The sequence below is a fragment of the Hylobates moloch genome, unplaced genomic scaffold (assembly GCF_009828535.3).
Source record: "Hylobates moloch isolate HMO894 unplaced genomic scaffold, HMol_V3 SCAFFOLD_35, whole genome shotgun sequence".
NCBI classification, from domain to species: domain Eukaryota; kingdom Metazoa; phylum Chordata; class Mammalia; order Primates; family Hylobatidae; genus Hylobates; species Hylobates moloch.
The window spans coordinates 1,756,396-1,773,321 of NW_026652310.1; the positions used below are offsets into that span (position 1 = coordinate 1,756,396).

The 16,926-nt window shown below is 37.7% G+C and overlaps 1 protein-coding gene across 3 annotated transcripts in view; it reads right to left on the reverse strand.

Moving 5' to 3' along the window:
* Window positions 1–16,222, reverse strand: part of LOC116463403 (elongation factor G, mitochondrial) — a 68,292-nt gene extending 52,070 nt beyond the window's left edge. For 2 of the 3 annotated variants that reach the window (XR_009212040.1, XM_032146489.2), the window contains exons 1-9: window positions 16,058–16,221; window positions 15,009–15,161; window positions 14,497–14,629; window positions 13,846–14,050; window positions 11,641–11,757; window positions 8,583–8,733; window positions 7,361–7,518; window positions 6,200–6,284; window positions 1,798–1,935 (exon numbers count right to left, since the gene is read on the reverse strand). Coding sequence is in view for 2 of the 3 variants with exons in the window: in XM_032146489.2 (XP_032002380.1) it covers window positions 1,798–1,935; window positions 6,200–6,284; window positions 7,361–7,518; window positions 8,583–8,733; window positions 11,641–11,757; window positions 13,846–14,050; window positions 14,497–14,629; window positions 15,009–15,161; window positions 16,058–16,138 (1,221 nt within the window). In the remaining variant the exon portion in view is untranslated. Of the gene's footprint in view, window positions 1–1,797; window positions 1,936–6,199; window positions 6,285–7,360; window positions 7,519–8,578; window positions 8,734–11,640; window positions 11,758–13,845; window positions 14,051–14,496; window positions 14,630–15,008; window positions 15,162–16,057 lie in introns of all 3 variants that reach the window. The other variant, XM_058434617.1, reaches the window with a different exon arrangement.
* Between the last annotated feature and the right edge of the window lie 704 nt (window positions 16,223–16,926).

Here is a 16,926-nt window from a genome sequence, read left to right on the forward strand (position 1 = left end):
ACAAAATGATATTTGCAAGTAATACAAATAAAGATGTGGTAACTAAAAAGTAACTGTACAGTACACACATTGTATATAAATAAGCATGGCAGAATCTCTCAGCTTGAATTCTATAGTGAATTAGCTAGAACCAATACAATAATCAACCATGCTAAGACGTATTTTTAAAAGGCCTTCATTTAAACCATATATCAATAGACAAGATTTTACTTTAAACAGAAAACTCATTACTTGAAGGATGTGCAGTACTAACACAGTGCCTCAAAGTTCTAAAGTTATTTCTGTGGAATTAAAAGGCATGTACTGGCAGGGCATAGTGGCTCACGCCTGTAATCCCAGCACTTTGGGAAGCCGAGGCGAGTGGATCACCTGAGGTCGGGAGTTCAAGACCAACCTGCCCAACACGGTGAAACCCTGTCTCTACTGAAAATACAAAAAATTAGCCAGGCATGGTGGCGGGCACCTGTAATCCCAGCTACAAGGGAGGCTGAGGCAGGAGAATCGCTTGAACCCAGGAGGCAGAGGTTGCAGTAAGCCGAGATCGCGCCACTGCACTCCAGCCTGGGAGACAACAGCAAAACTCTGTCTCAAAAAAAAAAAAAAAGGCATGTACTATATATGTTGCTGCAGTTAGACAATGAGATTGTGTATGACAAAGATCTACTCTGTCATACATACTCTTCCTTTACAGGAAACCTGTAAAGGAAGTTTTGAAAACAAAGGTAGGAGAATGGAGCCCACTGTACTAAAAATAATTTTAATTTCTCACAGATGCAAGCAGTCAAGAAAACACAGGAAATCTAAGAACAAAGCATTGGTGCCTCCAAGCTTCCTAGTTTTTGTCCTTTTACATTGACAGTTCATTCACAACAGCTGTGGCCGTGAGTAAGCATGTCTTGCTTTAATGGTGACACAGCTGTAGAAATCTTCCAGCTTCTGGTCCATGAAACAGTTATGACAATCACTTAGCCTGCCCCCTGCTGCCTATCTCACAAAACAGCAATGCTGTCGGGTTTTGAGACTGACAATTACTCTTCTAGAAGAAACAAAAGTTATGGCTACCAAAAAATTCGTTAAGATTTTGCTTAGACTGATAAATTTCTCCAGGAATATATAGCTGGATTGGGAGGGGGTGGGGGTAGGGGACAAACTCATGCACTCAGTATTCCTTCCAAGGCCTAACCATAAGGACTACAGAAGGCTATAGCAGATTCCGAGCCAACTCAAGAATTCAAGGCATAAGTCAAAGTTTATCTCCCAGATCAGCCCTTGAAGCTTTTAAATCTTCAGGCGGATTCTGGCCCCAATATGGTTCTGCAGTGGGTTCTACAACAGGAATAAAAGCTCTAGGGTTAAACAGGGCTTTTGTGCCTGCCGTATTTCAGAAGGTAAATAAAACAATGTGGAAAACTGTGTAAATTTATTATTCTCTTATCTTTAAAAATCACAGTTCCACAGTCTTAAATGCCTATTACATTCTTTGTAATGATAGTTCTTGAGGAAAGTGCTGAATCTTGTATTCTGAGTGTTAGGGAACTGTCTCTTTTCCTTAACCTTGGCCCTTGAGAAAATATAGCTAATTCACAACTAGAGGTATTAAAAAAATGAGTTAACATCTGCTAATTTATCTTACAGCAAAGTGCTAGATCAGAGCTGCAATACATTTAAGTAAAATGGAAGAAACTAGAAACATACATTTAACCAGAATTAATTTTCTAGTGGGGCTCAGGATACCAAGAAGGGTCTATTTCACCCATATTAGAGGAATTTCTCATCTCACAATGACTCTGTACTTGCCTCCATCATGTCGGCATGCATGCGAGCCAGCCGTTGCAACCGTACTTTCTTTCTTGTCCTTGTGTTATAGATGGTGTTACCCTTCTTTAGCTCTCCCTGATAACTGCGAACGTAAGTTAACTGTCCAAATCGACCCACCTGAAGATTGGGTAAGGGCAAGAAGAATAAAAAGAAACATAATAAACAAAGTATTGAGGAAAGTTTCATAACTCCCTCCAAGTATTCTCTACCAATTTTAGTAATCTATCTTACATATTTCAGTTTATTGTCATAAACTAATACTAGCTTTGAACACAGATAAGATAAATGGCTGTTATTCATCAATCTTTTTGGTATCACAATCTAAGACATTTCTGTTTCCTCTGAAATAAGCTATTAGTATTAGAACAAAATTTTTAAATTGTTTACATAATAAGGAAGTATCTTTTGCTTTCTAACATTATTTCATAAGTTTAATACAATAAGATATAAAACAAAAAGAAGGTATAATTGGAAAAACAACAAAGATACCATTAGAAACAGTAGGTGTGTGCTATACATCTAAAACACAATCTCTGATAATCACATGGAAAATTATGCGAGTAAGAGTTCTGTGGCTGGGCTGGTCGCTCAGGCCTGTAATCCCAGCACTCTGGGAAGCCGAGACGGGTAGATCACCTGAGGTCAGGAGTTCAAGACCAGCCTGGCCAACATGGCAAAACCCCACCTCTACTAAAAATACAAAAATCAGCCAGGTGTGGTGGCGCACCTATAATCCCAGCTACTCGGGAAGCGGAGGCAGGAAAATTGCTTAAAACCGGGAGGCAGAGGTTGCAGTGAGCCCAGATCGCACCACACCACACAAACAGGGGAAAAAAGGAGTAAGAAAAAAAAAAAAAAAAAAAAAAAAAAAAAAAAAAGTTCTGTGAAGTGATTGAATATACTAGCAGTGACCAATTAACATATATTTAAAAGTTCCCAGTTCTTACCATGTTAATTATAGGCTTAACAAAATAGCAATCGAAATCCCAACAGGAAATTTTAAACATGTGATTAGTGATTTTAAAATTCATTCAGAGGAATAAATAGGTAAAAACAGAAATTTTTCAAAAACTATGGTAAGATAAAACTAACCCTGACAGATATAAAAACATATTAAAATGCTTGAACCTCAGAAAATTCAGAACCAGCACAAATTAGACTAAACACCCCACAGAGTACAGTACAAAAATCTAAAGTATAAAATATACTTGTCAATAGATGATAAAGAAACATGACAAATCAATGGAAAAGGAAGAAAGGATTGTGCATAAAGTACTAACTGGACAATTGATACTCTATTTGGAGACAGAGGAGATATATTTAGATCCTACCCACCAGAACAAATTCCAGTTGAATTAATGATGGGGAAAGAAAAACAACATAAAAAAGTAGAAGGTACAAAAGTGAATATTAACAAAATATATACAAATAAAAGGTTGCTAAGGTTAAAAATTAAAGAATGACTAAACAGAAAGACTGACATATTTGACTATACAAACTTCAAAGCACTGATTGCTTTTAAAAATCAAAATTTATTTCATCAAGATGAAAGATTACAATAAAATTTTTCATTTGTTAAATCAGTAATGATTTTTAAATAATACTCAATGATGATATTCATTGAAATAATCCAATACATTCATGTGGAGAGTATGAACGCAATCTGGCAATATAAACCATTAACTATGAAAACATTCTATGCCTTTAACTCAATAATCACTATTCTGGGAATCTTAAGAAAATATTCTTATATATGTATTTTTAAAAGCTTTATGTGTGAAAATTTTTACTGTAATGTTATTTCTACTTTTTAATTTAAAAAATTTTCCCCTCATTTTGGAGGTAATAAATATACTGTAAAATATTTTTAAAGAAAAAGCCCCCAAAATATAATCCCATCCCAGAAATAACCACTCTTAACACTTCCAACTTATCTACCATTTTTCCCCACTTAAAATATTATGTACAGAAGCAACAGCATTTCAACAAAAAGCCCATCCAGTCCCCAAATCTTGGTTTCTAATACCATTTTACTTAAAAAGGAGCCAGTGCTCCTTGGAGAACGACTGATTCTAGGGTTAGGGCATGGAATACATAAGATAAGCCTGGGGCGTCTTGTAGTGCCGGCAAGTAAGGAAGTATTCAAAAAGGCAAAACACTGGAAGTTGTTAAAGGAACACAGGAGCCAACTGAGAGTTGCCAATCGCCAAACCCAGCCAATCTGAACAACAAATGACATACTCAAAGTCATAGTCATGATTATAACTCAAAGTTCAAAATATATATACATAAGTCCATACTGATATTAAATGATTGTCCAAATAAATAAGCAGGGAAGAAAGACAAATCTCCCTTTCAGAAGAATTCCAAATAACTTATGTAGACAGTGCCCCCTCAAGAGGGTGGAACATAATTCCCCACCCCTTAAGTGTTGGCTGAGCCAAGTGACTTCCTTTTAAAAAGTACACTATGAAAAGGGGAATAAAAAGAGTACAGTAACTTTATAGCAGAGAAACCTGTCAAACACTATCTCAGCCAGGTGTGGTGATTGAGGTTAGCATTAACAATGATAAATCAGCCAGGCACAGTGGCTCACGCCTGTAATCCCAGCACTTTGGGAGGCCGAGATGCGCGGATCACCTGAGGTCGGGAGTTTGAGACCGGCATGACCAACAGGGAGAAACCACGTCTCTACTAAAAATACAAAATTAGCCAGGCGTGGTGGCGCATGCCTGTAATCCCAGCTACTCGGGAGGCTGAGGCAGAAGACTCGCTTGAACCTGGGAGGCAGAGGTTGCAGTGAGCCAAGATTGCGCCATTGCACTCCAGCCTGGGCAACAACAGTGAAATTCCATCTCAAAAAAAAATAAATAAAAACAAAAACAATGATAAATCATGCTGCAAGTCTGTACCTTGGATATGATGTGACAATAATAACACTTCACCTCAATGGTAGTCCTCCTAAAAACACATGACTCCAATCTAATCATGTGAAAAGCATCAAACCCAAATTGAGGGACACTACAAAAGAGCTGACCAATACTTCTCAAAAATGTCAATCTCGTGAGAAACAAGGAAAGTCTAAGAAACTATTACAGCCTAGGAGAGCGTAAGGAGACATGACAATCAAATATAACGTGGTCCTCTGGATGGGCCTTCTGTGGTCCTTCTGTCTAGTGAGACGGAAAAAGGACCTAGACAAAAACTAAAGAAATGCAAATGGAGTGCAGATTTTAGTTAATAATAATATATCAGTATTGGCCCATTAGTTGTGACAGTTTGTATTAATAATAGAGGAAACTGGGTGTAGGATATACAGGAATTCTCTGGACTATCTTCATAACTTTTCTTTAAAATATTCTAAAATAAGTAAGTTTGTTTCTTTTTAAATAACAAACATCTTTTCGTGTCAAAAATAGGCATTTCAACATAATTTTTAAAGTCTGAATAATGTTGTACTATAAGAATGTACCTCAGTTTATGTATCAAATTGTAATTACTGGGCATTTTCTTTTTTTTTTTTTTCCAAGATGGAGTCTTACTCTGTCGGCCAGGCTGGAGTGCAGTGGTGCGATCTCGGCTCACTGCAACCTCCGCCTCCCAGGTTCAAGCAATTCTCCTGCCTCAGCCTCCTGAGTAGCTGGGATTACAGGTGTCTGCCACCACACTCGGCTAATTTTTGTATTTTTAGTATAGACAGGGTTTTACCATGTTGGCTAGGCTGGTCTTGAACTCCTGATCTTGTGATCCGCCCGCCTCGGCCTCCCACTCCTGACCTTCTGATCTGCCCACCTCGGCCTCCCAAAGTGCTGGGATTACAGGTGTGAACCACCGCGACTGGCTGGGCATTTTCAATTGTTTGTGAGATTTTGGTTTTATAAGGTGAGCTGAAGCTAACATTAACTCGCTACCCTTCATTAGTTCCTTAGGACATATTTCTAGAAATGGACCCAATGTTATTTATAACAGTAGAAACTTGGAAACAATATAAACATCTAACAATTAGGAAATTTTAAGCAAATTTTGGTGTATCTACCTGATGCACTGTTATGCTACTACTTAAAATACTTAAACTATTTATAGAAACATGGACCATTACCTACTGTGACATTAAATAAAAAAAAGCAAAACAAAACTATACAGGTAGTATGATTTAGGTAAGAATTTACACTCTTCAGGCAAAGAGAAGAGACTAGAAAGAAATGCACCTAATAACAAAAGAACTGTCATGTCAGAGCTTTGGAAATTCTCTACCTGCTCTTTCTACTTTCCCTATTTTCCAAATCTTTCATAAAGGTCAGAGTCATTCTGTAATAGGAATAAAGCCTAGAAGTAAAAACATTCTACAGACAGCAGTTAAATACATTAGAAAGCAACTTACCTCCAGTTTAAAAGCCAGGCCAACAAATGGGTGGGAATTGTCTCTATTGGAGTTCATCAGGATTTTGGTTTTCTCTTTTGAGTCACTTAAAATAAAAGAAATATAAATCTATGAGATGTAATATTTGATATTTCTTTTATATCAATTTATTTCATCATGAAGTATTATCTGAGAAAAAGCACGTGTGTGGGATATTACTGGTGTCACACATAAGTAAAATTTCACTGAAAGAGATCAATAGAAGTAAGTTCTCAGCTGGGCATAGTGGCTCATGCCTATAATCCCCACACTTTGGGAAACTGAAGTGAGAGGATCACTTGAGCTCAGGAGTTCGAGGCTGTGGTGAGCTTTTATTGCACCACTGCACTCCAGCCTAGACAACCAAGATTTTTTAAAAAAAAAAAAAAAAAAAAAAAAAAACGGTCTTTAGAGCTTAGCTTAGTTACTACATAGTGATAGGACAAGAGTAGACTAAAAAACACAGAAATGGTCTCATAGGGAAAGAAAAGAAATAACCAATGAGCTTTTTTTTGAAGTTTGTTTCTTTTTTTTGGAGTCTTATTCTGTCGCCTAGGCAGGCTGGAGTGAAGTGGCACAATCTCGGCTCACTGCAGCCTCTGCCCCCGCCGGTTCCAGTGATTCTCCTGCCTCAGCCTCCTGAGTAGCTGGGATTATAGGCGCACACCACCACACCCAGCTAATTTTTGTATATTTAGTAGAGACGGGGTTTCTCCATGTTGGTCAGGCTTGTCTCAAACTCCTGACCTCAGGTGATCCACCCGCCTTGGCCTCCCAAAGTGCTGGGATTACAAGCGTGAGCCACTGCACCTGGCAGAAGTTTGTTTCTTAAACCTTTTTTTTTTTTTAACAGTATGTCTGAAAACAGCTAGTCCCAAATGAGAAAATTTTCTAATGATGTAAACCTTGAGAGATAGTAAAACAAATCATACTTTTAAGTCAAAACAGAATATGATATAGGAACTGGTATAATAAATATTTTTCTATATGTCAAAATTGTTACCCAAATAAAAACCGTGATTGTTTGTAAATTATGAAAAAAAAATCACAGACATAACTAGAAGGACTATCCTTAAATTCCTTCACAGTGCATAAATACGAAAGTATTTCTGCATAAACTAAGATTCAATTTTCAAGACTTACTCCTCCTTATTGAGAATAGCATAGTTCTGGACTTCAGACGGATTTGGGAGGTATTCTAAAACAGCATCTAAAAGAGGCTGAACTCCTTTGTTCTTCAAGGCGCTTCCCAAAAATACAGGAGTAAATGATCTTTTCAGAGTAGCTCTTCGAATTGCTAGCTACAAAAGAAAACAATTTAATGGCAGTTAATGTTAAAATTACATGTTGTGCTTCAAGTCAATTACAAACAAACGAATAAAATGAACTGATACTCTACTCTTTGGAGTGCTGACTCTATTAGAGACTAAAATCAGGTCTCCAATGAACTCAAGGTCAAAATACAAAGAAAAAAATCACTTTCTTCTTCAGGGCTAGGAAGTGATTTACTATACAACTGCTTTCGACACTCTTGTAATCACTAATTCTCACTAATTTTCAATTTGCTAAAAAAAAAATACATATACGCATAGAAAATAGACACACTAATAAAACACTGCAAACAGTACGCTACAATTGTATAAAATAGAGGAAAAAGTAATATATATGCAAAACCAAAAGCCTATGGAAAGGTACACCAGAAGCTATTAACTGCTAACCTGTTTCAGGGACAGGGAAGAGAACTGGGCAGATGGAAGAAAAAAATAAAAGGGTGTTTACTGTTTACCTTTGTATACCTTTTAAATATTTAAACCATATGAACATATGCTCTATTAAGAAACATTTAACTTATCTTTTTCTTTTTGTAAAGAACATATACACAGGAAACCAAACGGTACAAATCTCTCATAAATTATAGGTCATGACAGTAGCAGCTCCAGGTCCTGCCCCAACCCTTAGTGCAAACACCATCAATGTGTCCTGCTGGCTGAGCAGCCCTTAGAGAATACATAGTGGAGCTTTAGCTCTAGCAGCTGGAAGAGGCCAACAATAATGCTGTGGCCACAACCAACAAATGAATAAAATGAACTGACACTCTTTGGAGTGCTGGCTCTAATAGAGACTAAAATCAGGTCCCCAGTAATTTAAGGGTCCCCAATAACTTTTCTCATTTGAAGTTATTACATACCTCACTTAAAAAAAATATACCATGTGAAGTATTTTTTGAGGAAGCCAATTATGTTAAATAAATGTACTGAGATTTCATTAATAAAGCCCATACATAAAAGCATCATGTCCCCTCCCTACAAAAAAACAAAAAACTTCTTTTTGTTGTTAATATAAGACTTATTTTGAAAGCACTTGCCTTTAAATCAGAAATCGACGGGATTTTTTCTTCCAGAAACATCTCACCAAGCTGCTCATCTGAATTGGCAACACATTCAATTAGCTCCTGCCGGTGGTCAGCAGCCGCCGCCCTTAATTCAGCTGGAATCTCACCATATCGAACAATCTGACTAAGAAAACAAATATTTTGGTGTTTTAAGGATATTCAACTTGATATATGAAGAACTAATGAAAAATATATGATTAATGGTTAAAACATTTTTTTAGGTATGAAAGAGCTCTGATACATTTGCATTCAAATGACAAATAAGACTAATGTATACCTTTAAAATGTACACAGAATAGTAGATAAATATACTGAAACAGGCAAGTTTAAGGTCAAGGTTGTACTACCAGTAACTGGAAGAGCTAAAACAGTCCACTATAATGAGAAAAAAGTCTCTGGTTTTATAATAGACATCACATTCTACTTTTCTGCATATCAAGTTTTACAGAAGATAATGATAAAATATATAATACAAAATCTTCCCAATTTAATGCAACCTGGTTTATCCTTACTCAATATACAGTAAAATACAAGTTCAAAACAATGACTTGACAAAGTATCACCTAAATCAAAGTTTAAACTCTTCAGTGTAGTCTTTACTGTATTCTAATTATTTTAAAACTGGCAAGCATGCAAAGTAATAACAGCATCCATTTACTGAATACTTACAATGCAGTAAGCGCTAAACTAAATATCTGACAAGTTATTTATTTGATCTTCACATATGAAGTAGCTTCTATTATCTGCATTTTCAGATCAGGAAACTAACTTACACAGGCAAAGTAATTTGCCAAAGGCTGTCCTACTAGTAAACAGAAGAGGTAAGATTCAAAGCCAACCTGTCTGGGGCCCATCTGAGTTCTTGAAAATGCTATTAATCATATTCTTATTAATCACAACATAACAATCTCTAGTAAGCAGTACTAGGAAGACCTTACTCTATTCCTTTCCATTAATAACAGACCTGATCATACACTTTTTAACAAAGAATATCCCAATTTGTAGTTTAAAAAAAGGGTGACTAAATATGACAGACTCTTCAATCTGTGACATCAGTTCTCCATTCCTCCAGAGGTTGAATGGGTAAAATAAAATGTTCAAAGCTAAAATGGACATACTTGATATGATATTTAAAAGCAGTCTGAAATTTTTTCAAGGTTTTTTTTTTTTTTTTTTTTTTTGAGACAGAGTCTCACTCTGTCGCCCAGGCTGGAGTGCAGTGGCACCATCTCAGCTCACTGCAAGCTCTGCCTCCCAGGTTCAAGTGATTCTCCTGCCTCAGCCTCCCGAGTAGCTGGGACTACAGGCGCCTGCCACCACGCTCGGCTAATTTTTTGTATTTTTAGTAGAGACAGGGTTTCACTGTGTTAGCCAGGATGGTCTCGATCTCCTGACCTCGTGATCCGCCCACCTCGGCCTCCCAAAGTGCTGGGATTACAGGCGTGAGCCACCGCACCCGGCCTCAAGGTATTTCTTTAAAAATAGAAATTAATATCAAAAAATAAGCTTTTCAGAAAACATATTCCTAACTTTAATAAAGACAAAAGAAGCCATTTCCAAGGAAACAAAAAGTAACACTTAATATTCTAAGACTCCCCACAGCTTTCAGATCTTAATTTCAACCTTCCTGGCAAGCTCCCTGCTTCTTAGCCTTTCACGTGTCAGAATCATCTGTGGATTCCTTTCCAAACAAACATACAGTAAACTAGGGCTGGAGAAGGATACATGTACATTAAGAAGCTGCATCTGTGGTTCTGATGTACAACAAAGTTTAAGAGTCTCTACTTCTGACAACAGAAATATGTGCCTTGGTAATTCTGGGAAAGTGGATTTATTCATTCATTTACAAATATTTTTGAGTCCCTATTATGTACTAGGCAGTTACAACTGACTAGTTGTAACTAGTTGTCCTAGGGGCTGGGACATAGCAGTGAATAAAGTAGGAAAAAATAAAAACTCTGCCTTATTGGGCCTTATATCCTAAGGAGTGGTAGGTAAACTTTGTTGTCATTACTCAGTTGTCACATAAAAAGTGAGAGAAACACCTTATCCACCAGACAGACTCCATCCTTTTCCTGCTTACAAGATGGCTGATGAAGATAAATTCTATAGTTCACTGATCACAATGCCAATCGCCCACCTGCCAGACGTGCAATCCCAATTCCATAGCAGAGGAAGGAAACCCCTCAGGAAGTGCCTGTGGACAAACTACCAGGCTACAGAGGTCACTCCTCAGAACAAAGGATCATTTATGACTCCTCACATTGTCTAGATCAGTGTCACTCAAAGTGTGGTCTACAGACCTGTAAGAGCAGCATCACTGGAAACCTTCCAGAAACACAAACTACGGGCCCCCACCCCAATCTACTGATCAGAATCTCTGGAGGTAGAGCCAGGACTATGTCTTTTAACAAAGTCTCCAGGGGATTGTTATGAATGCTAAGGTTTGATAACCACCAGGCAATTACAGTACTTTGTAGGTAAAGGTCACTCAAAAGCTGATGGACCAAATACCACATCAAAAAGTTACCAATTTATTTCTTGCATTTCCCAAACCACATTTGTACAACTTTAACTGTTTTAATTAATCTTTTTTGTCCATGTAATTATAAAACAGGAAGAGAAATATTTATGATCCCTATTTTCTTCCTAATTTTTATCTCAATACCCCAGACCTGGCAGTTGCTCTATGAAAGTCCACAGAATGAATGAATAAATGAAGAAGTGCAAAAAGATATAATACATTTACTAACCCAAATTTACTAACCCAAACTGAAGGCTCCTTCCACCACACCATGCATGCCATAATGTGATATGTGTATATTACCCAAAAAGTAACATAGTCTCTCGCAGAATAAATACTAAATAAAATGGGGAGCAACTAGGATTACACATATTAAAACAAAACCATCTCAGAATATTCTTCCAGTCGCATTTCAAAAAGATAGTTACTTTGAGTTTGACGAACTTATCCCTTCTTTTTAATGCTTTTTAAAATTTAAAATTTTAATAATGTATTTTTAGCACTTACCCAAAGTCTCCATCAAAATAGATGGCTCGTTCCTCAATAAGATCTATAATACCTTTAAAATTAGCCTCCAAACCAATGGGTATCTGCGTAAACGCTGCATTATGATTTAGTTTAGACCTGAAAAATAAAAATACACTTGTTTACCTTTTTTCTTCTCCCCTAATCCCTTTGAAATGACAAAAATGAATGTTTTAAAAAATCAGTGGCAGACACTGGAGAACTGAGAAGGGTGTTACCATCAGGTCAGAACAGAAAATATAAAGCAGTTGGGAATAGACTGACAACATAACTCAAGGAGCTCAGGAAGCCACAACCCCATTTAGGCAACAAAAAGAACTCCAAAATAACTGTTTTACCATCAGATCCCCAGATACACTGGATCAAAAGCAGAAAGGGGAAGAACAGATAATAGGGGGGCTAGCCAGGAAATTAAATAGTAGGATAGCTGAGCCCACTTCTTTTTTTTTTTTTTTTTTTTGAGACAGAGTCTCGCTCTGTCGCCAAGGCTGAAGTGTGATGGCGCGATTTCCGCTCACTGCAACCTCCGCCTCCTGGGTTCAAGCGATTCTCCTGCCTCAGCCTCCTGAGTAGCTGGGATTACAGGCGCCCGCCACCATGCCTGGCTAATTTTTTGTATTTTCAGTAGAGACGGGGTTTCACTATGTTGGCCAGGTCTTGAACTCCTGACCTGGTGATCCACCGGCCTCGGCCTCCAAAAATGCTGGGATTACAGGCATGAGCCACCACGCCCAGCCCAGGCTCAAAACTGAATAGAAACTGCATTCACTGGCAAGAATCCTCACTGGAAAAGAATATGCTCTAGCTACCACTGTTTAGTCTAGACTCTAGACTCCCATCTATAACTATGGTTAAAGATCTAAGAATCACCAAATATTTGAAGGAAACCAAAAGCTTGAAAGAGAAATGTGAACTTAATAGCACTTACCTCCAAGAAGAGTTACTAGAGGAAAGAAAATAAAATGTAAACATTTGAGAAACGATTACCTCTACTGATAAAAATGCTGCAATGAAAGAGAAAGTTTATGAAAATTAAGTACATAATTGCTGAAAAAAAAAGTTTTAAGGCAAGCTAAATAACTGAAGAGACACAAATGAATACCAAATTAGTGAGCTGGAAGATCAACTCCAAGAATTCTCTCATAAGCCCAATCCAAAATGAGAGGAGACAGAAAGAATAAGTACCACAGAAAAGATAAGACATGAAGGTCAGATCTAGAAGTTCCAGATTTTTATCTGCTTTATAGAAGTTACGAAATGGAAAACAAATAAATGGCAGTGGAGAAAACAATGAACCAAAGTAATCAAATAAATGCTAAAACAGTGTTTCCTTGGAATTCAGAAGAAGATTTGGGGAAAAAAGTCCATCTATTGCCAAGCACAAGTAAAATAAGGACAAAAACTAAAAACATTTTACCAAAAAAAAGATATAAACACCCAACTAAGAAAATGTTTACTTTCACATCAAATATATCACTTCCATCAGATTTTTTGTCATCAGACACACCATTCTCAGCCTGTCCACTACCATAAACTTTACACCTACATATCCATCAACTATGCGATGTGAAACAGAAGTATGAGCTCTAGAGCTACACGTGCACATCTACAAAAGGTGAAAAGTGAAATTCTGACTCTTTTTAAAGGCTTTGTGAAATATATAGTATTGTGTAAAATTTAAAATGCTATAAATACTACTGGTTCTATCTGGTACAGACAGGAAGTGTTACTGTCATCCTAGAAAATATGTTTCCGTCCGAAAACAAGAAAATCTAATCTCTATGGCAAACTGCTTAAGGGCATTAATTAAAATGCTTCAAGGAAAAATTAAAACCAAAGATGATCTTTTGTCTAAATAAAACACAAGGTATTTTTAGAATCTAGATTATAACTTCTCTAAGAACAGCAAAACAGTATAAACGGTCAGACTGTTTTCTGAATTCATCTGCAACCTCCCTAGAATTTAAGTAATATTGTCCCCAATTTACAGAGAAGGTAGTTGATGAGATCATACCACAAGCCAATTTACTAAAATCAGTGTTTCACTTACTAAGTAACTCACATAAATACATTTAAAAAACTAAACTTAAGAATAAAGTTTAATGACAGTGAATTAATCATCCTTCTGGATATAAGGTTTGCTGTCTAGATCATCACATCCTCTTTGTTCATTCTAAGGCTCATTACCTCATTTGCTGCAGAGCCCTGGCTGGGTTGGAGCCCATTCGGTCCAATTTGTTAATAAAAGTTAGAAACGGAACGTTGTAGCGCTTCATCTGACGATTGACAGTCATGGTCTGGCACTGTACCCCTCCAACAGCACAGAGAACAAGGACTGCACCATCCAACACTCTCAGGGCCCTTTCAACTTCTATTGTGAAGTCCACATGCCCTGAATAAGATGAAGTATGAGAGGGTCTTAAAGATCAATCTGAATTTTTAATATATGCACTATTAGAAGTTTTTGTATCTCTGCTCATCACATAAGTCTTCTAATTAGAATGTAGATCACTGAGCACACCAATACTATTCACCAACCCTTGGGTGCAGGGCCTGGCAAGATCACTTCAAGAAAATACTAGGGCACAGGCAGCTTTAGAATCAGCTAGAATATGTGAAAGGCAAGAATCTGCCTACTCACAATTTACTTGCACAAATTTTCAAGAAAACTACATAAGGATGAAGTGCTCTAGGTCCTAAGTTAGTCTTCTCTAATAGGAATTCAGTGTTATACTTTTGAGTATTTGACACTCAAAAACTAATTGGGTCATAGTAAGAGAAAGAACCAAATGTGCTTTTGCCAAAAGAAGCTGCAATAAAACCAAGAATCCAACTCACCAGGAGTATCTATAATGTTAATATTGACATCTTTCCACATGGTGTAAGTGGCTGCTGACTGAATAGTGATTCCTCTTTGTCTCTCTAGTTCCATGGAATCCATGACAGCACCAACTCCATCTTTACCTTTCACCTAAACACAAGCACAGCAATTCAGACTTTCGCTCTCCCTGCATTCCAAGAAGGAAAGAAATCTTAACTGAAATGGAAACAGTTGCCAGGTGCAGTGGCTCATGCCTATAATCCCAGCACTGTGGGAGACTGAGGCAGGGGGATAATTTGAACCCAGGAGTTTGAGACCAGCCTGAGCAACAAAGTGAGACCTCATCTATAAAAAATAAAAAAGAAAACCAGAACACAGATACTTAAGCTACTTTCAGATAAGCCTAACTGTCAAAAGTCTGCTGTTACCACTGTTTTAATCTTTCAGGTTTATAAGCTTTATTAAATAATAGCAACAAAACAATTAAAATCACGTTCTAATTAATCCAGAATCAACCATGAATACACACCTCATGCATCTTTGCAATTCTGCCAGTGTAGTAAAGGACTCGTTCTGTTAATGTAGTTTTCCCAGAATCAATGTGAGCTGAGATTCCAATATTTCGTATTTTTTCATTAGGAATCACCCCTGATGAAGACCATCGGCAGGCCTTCCAATTAACCTGAAAAAAATACAAGAGCTCAATTCTATGCACCTTTTATAAGAGAGAACAACAGACAATTAAAACGAGTGTGGTGGACATTATTCCTCCAAGAAATCTCATTGGATACGAGATAGCTTGAATTAGGCACCACGGGAAACGTTTAAGCCTGGAACTCTTGTAATCAGAGGGCAGACTACAAAACAAGACAGAAAAGACGTATTTTTTTAATTAATGAATAAATTTAATTTAATTTAAGTGGGAGGTACTTTTTACACAGATTTGAAAATACACACCGGGGCAGATAAAATCACAAAGACAGCTCCAAAAACTAACAGAAAACACAAATTTTAGCTTAAATTTAACTTAATTTTTTCCTCTTTCTCCTTTATTGTAGTTCACAGATGACAAATATGTTTGAGAACGTATATGCTCTATGCAGTGATGCTAATAGCTCCAAGACAGCCCCCAAAGATTTCCAATTCCCTCGAAACAAAAACAATTCATGAAGTTTGTTTTAACTTTACTCTGGTGTCAGGGGATGGGGATCCCTATTAGATGGAATTAAGATACAATATAAACCTTTCCCCATAGGACTGCACATCCAAAATACACAATTATTCATGGGAAAAGAGAGGCCAAAAAAAAAAAACACCTTAGAAAAGGTGGATAAAATATCAAAGTATCTGAGTGACAGGCACTTTTAGTTGATTAAACCCCAGGATACCAGAGAGCAAAACAAACGAGTTAACGAGCTAATGTGCAGGCACCGAGGTGCTTTTCAGCACTGACGCGCGACCACCAGTATTCGGAGCTGTCAGACAGGAGGACCCAGGGGTGTCACTGCCTTCCATTGCCCAGAAGGGATCACAAGGTTCCGGGAATGGTCCCGATTCGGCCTCTCTGTGCTCCGGTACCTGCTTCCTCTGCCAACCTAGAGAGGCGTGGGCCCTTCCGCGCCCCAGAGCCGCGACGGCTGCGGCTCCCAGGAGTCTCATGGCAAGCGCAGAGCACGCGTCAAAGTCCCGCGGCTCCGAGTGGGTTCAGCTGCCGGTAAGGCACCGGGAAGCGCTCAAAGTCACGCCGGCAGCCAATGTCGTAAGAACACTTCCGGGGCAAAGGACGCGAGGAAAAAGAGAGGAAAAGAAAGAAGAGCAACTGGACTGGAGGCGGAGCAATGCCTACGCTGCTCGCGCGCCGTCTGCCGACGTGGAAGAGAAAGTGCAATCGCTTTGAGGAGCTAAAAAACTGTTTGCTCCCAGTTAACACGACACAGGTGTATAGGTGGGGGAAGGGGGTCCTTCTTTGGTCTTCGTCTTCTTTTTTAAATATTACCTCTGTATGAAGATACAGCCTTTAAACATGGTTGTTAGGCCTATAAAGCAATGTGGAGAAATGTATATAACAGAATCTAAGTAGAAAAAAAGCAAAATTGTCTATTACAAATAATATATATATATATATGACATGGCCTGAAAAAGAACGTGGACAAATTATAGTGAATGAACTATCAATTACAATTACAAATACTTTTCCTCATTTCAAAATGTTCTTTGTTACTGTTTGATGTCAGACATTTCATGTCCAGTCCATATGGAAGACTGCATCCTTGACCATTCTGCTTGGATGTGTTAAGAGGCATGCTAAACTTAACAGGTCCAAAACTGAGCTTCGGATCTTCTTCCCCAAACCTTCTACAGTCTTCTGCATCTCATAAATGTAAACTTTAGTGACTCTAGCCAAATATATTAGTTGCTTTGACACCATGCTGTGACATCTCCAGTCT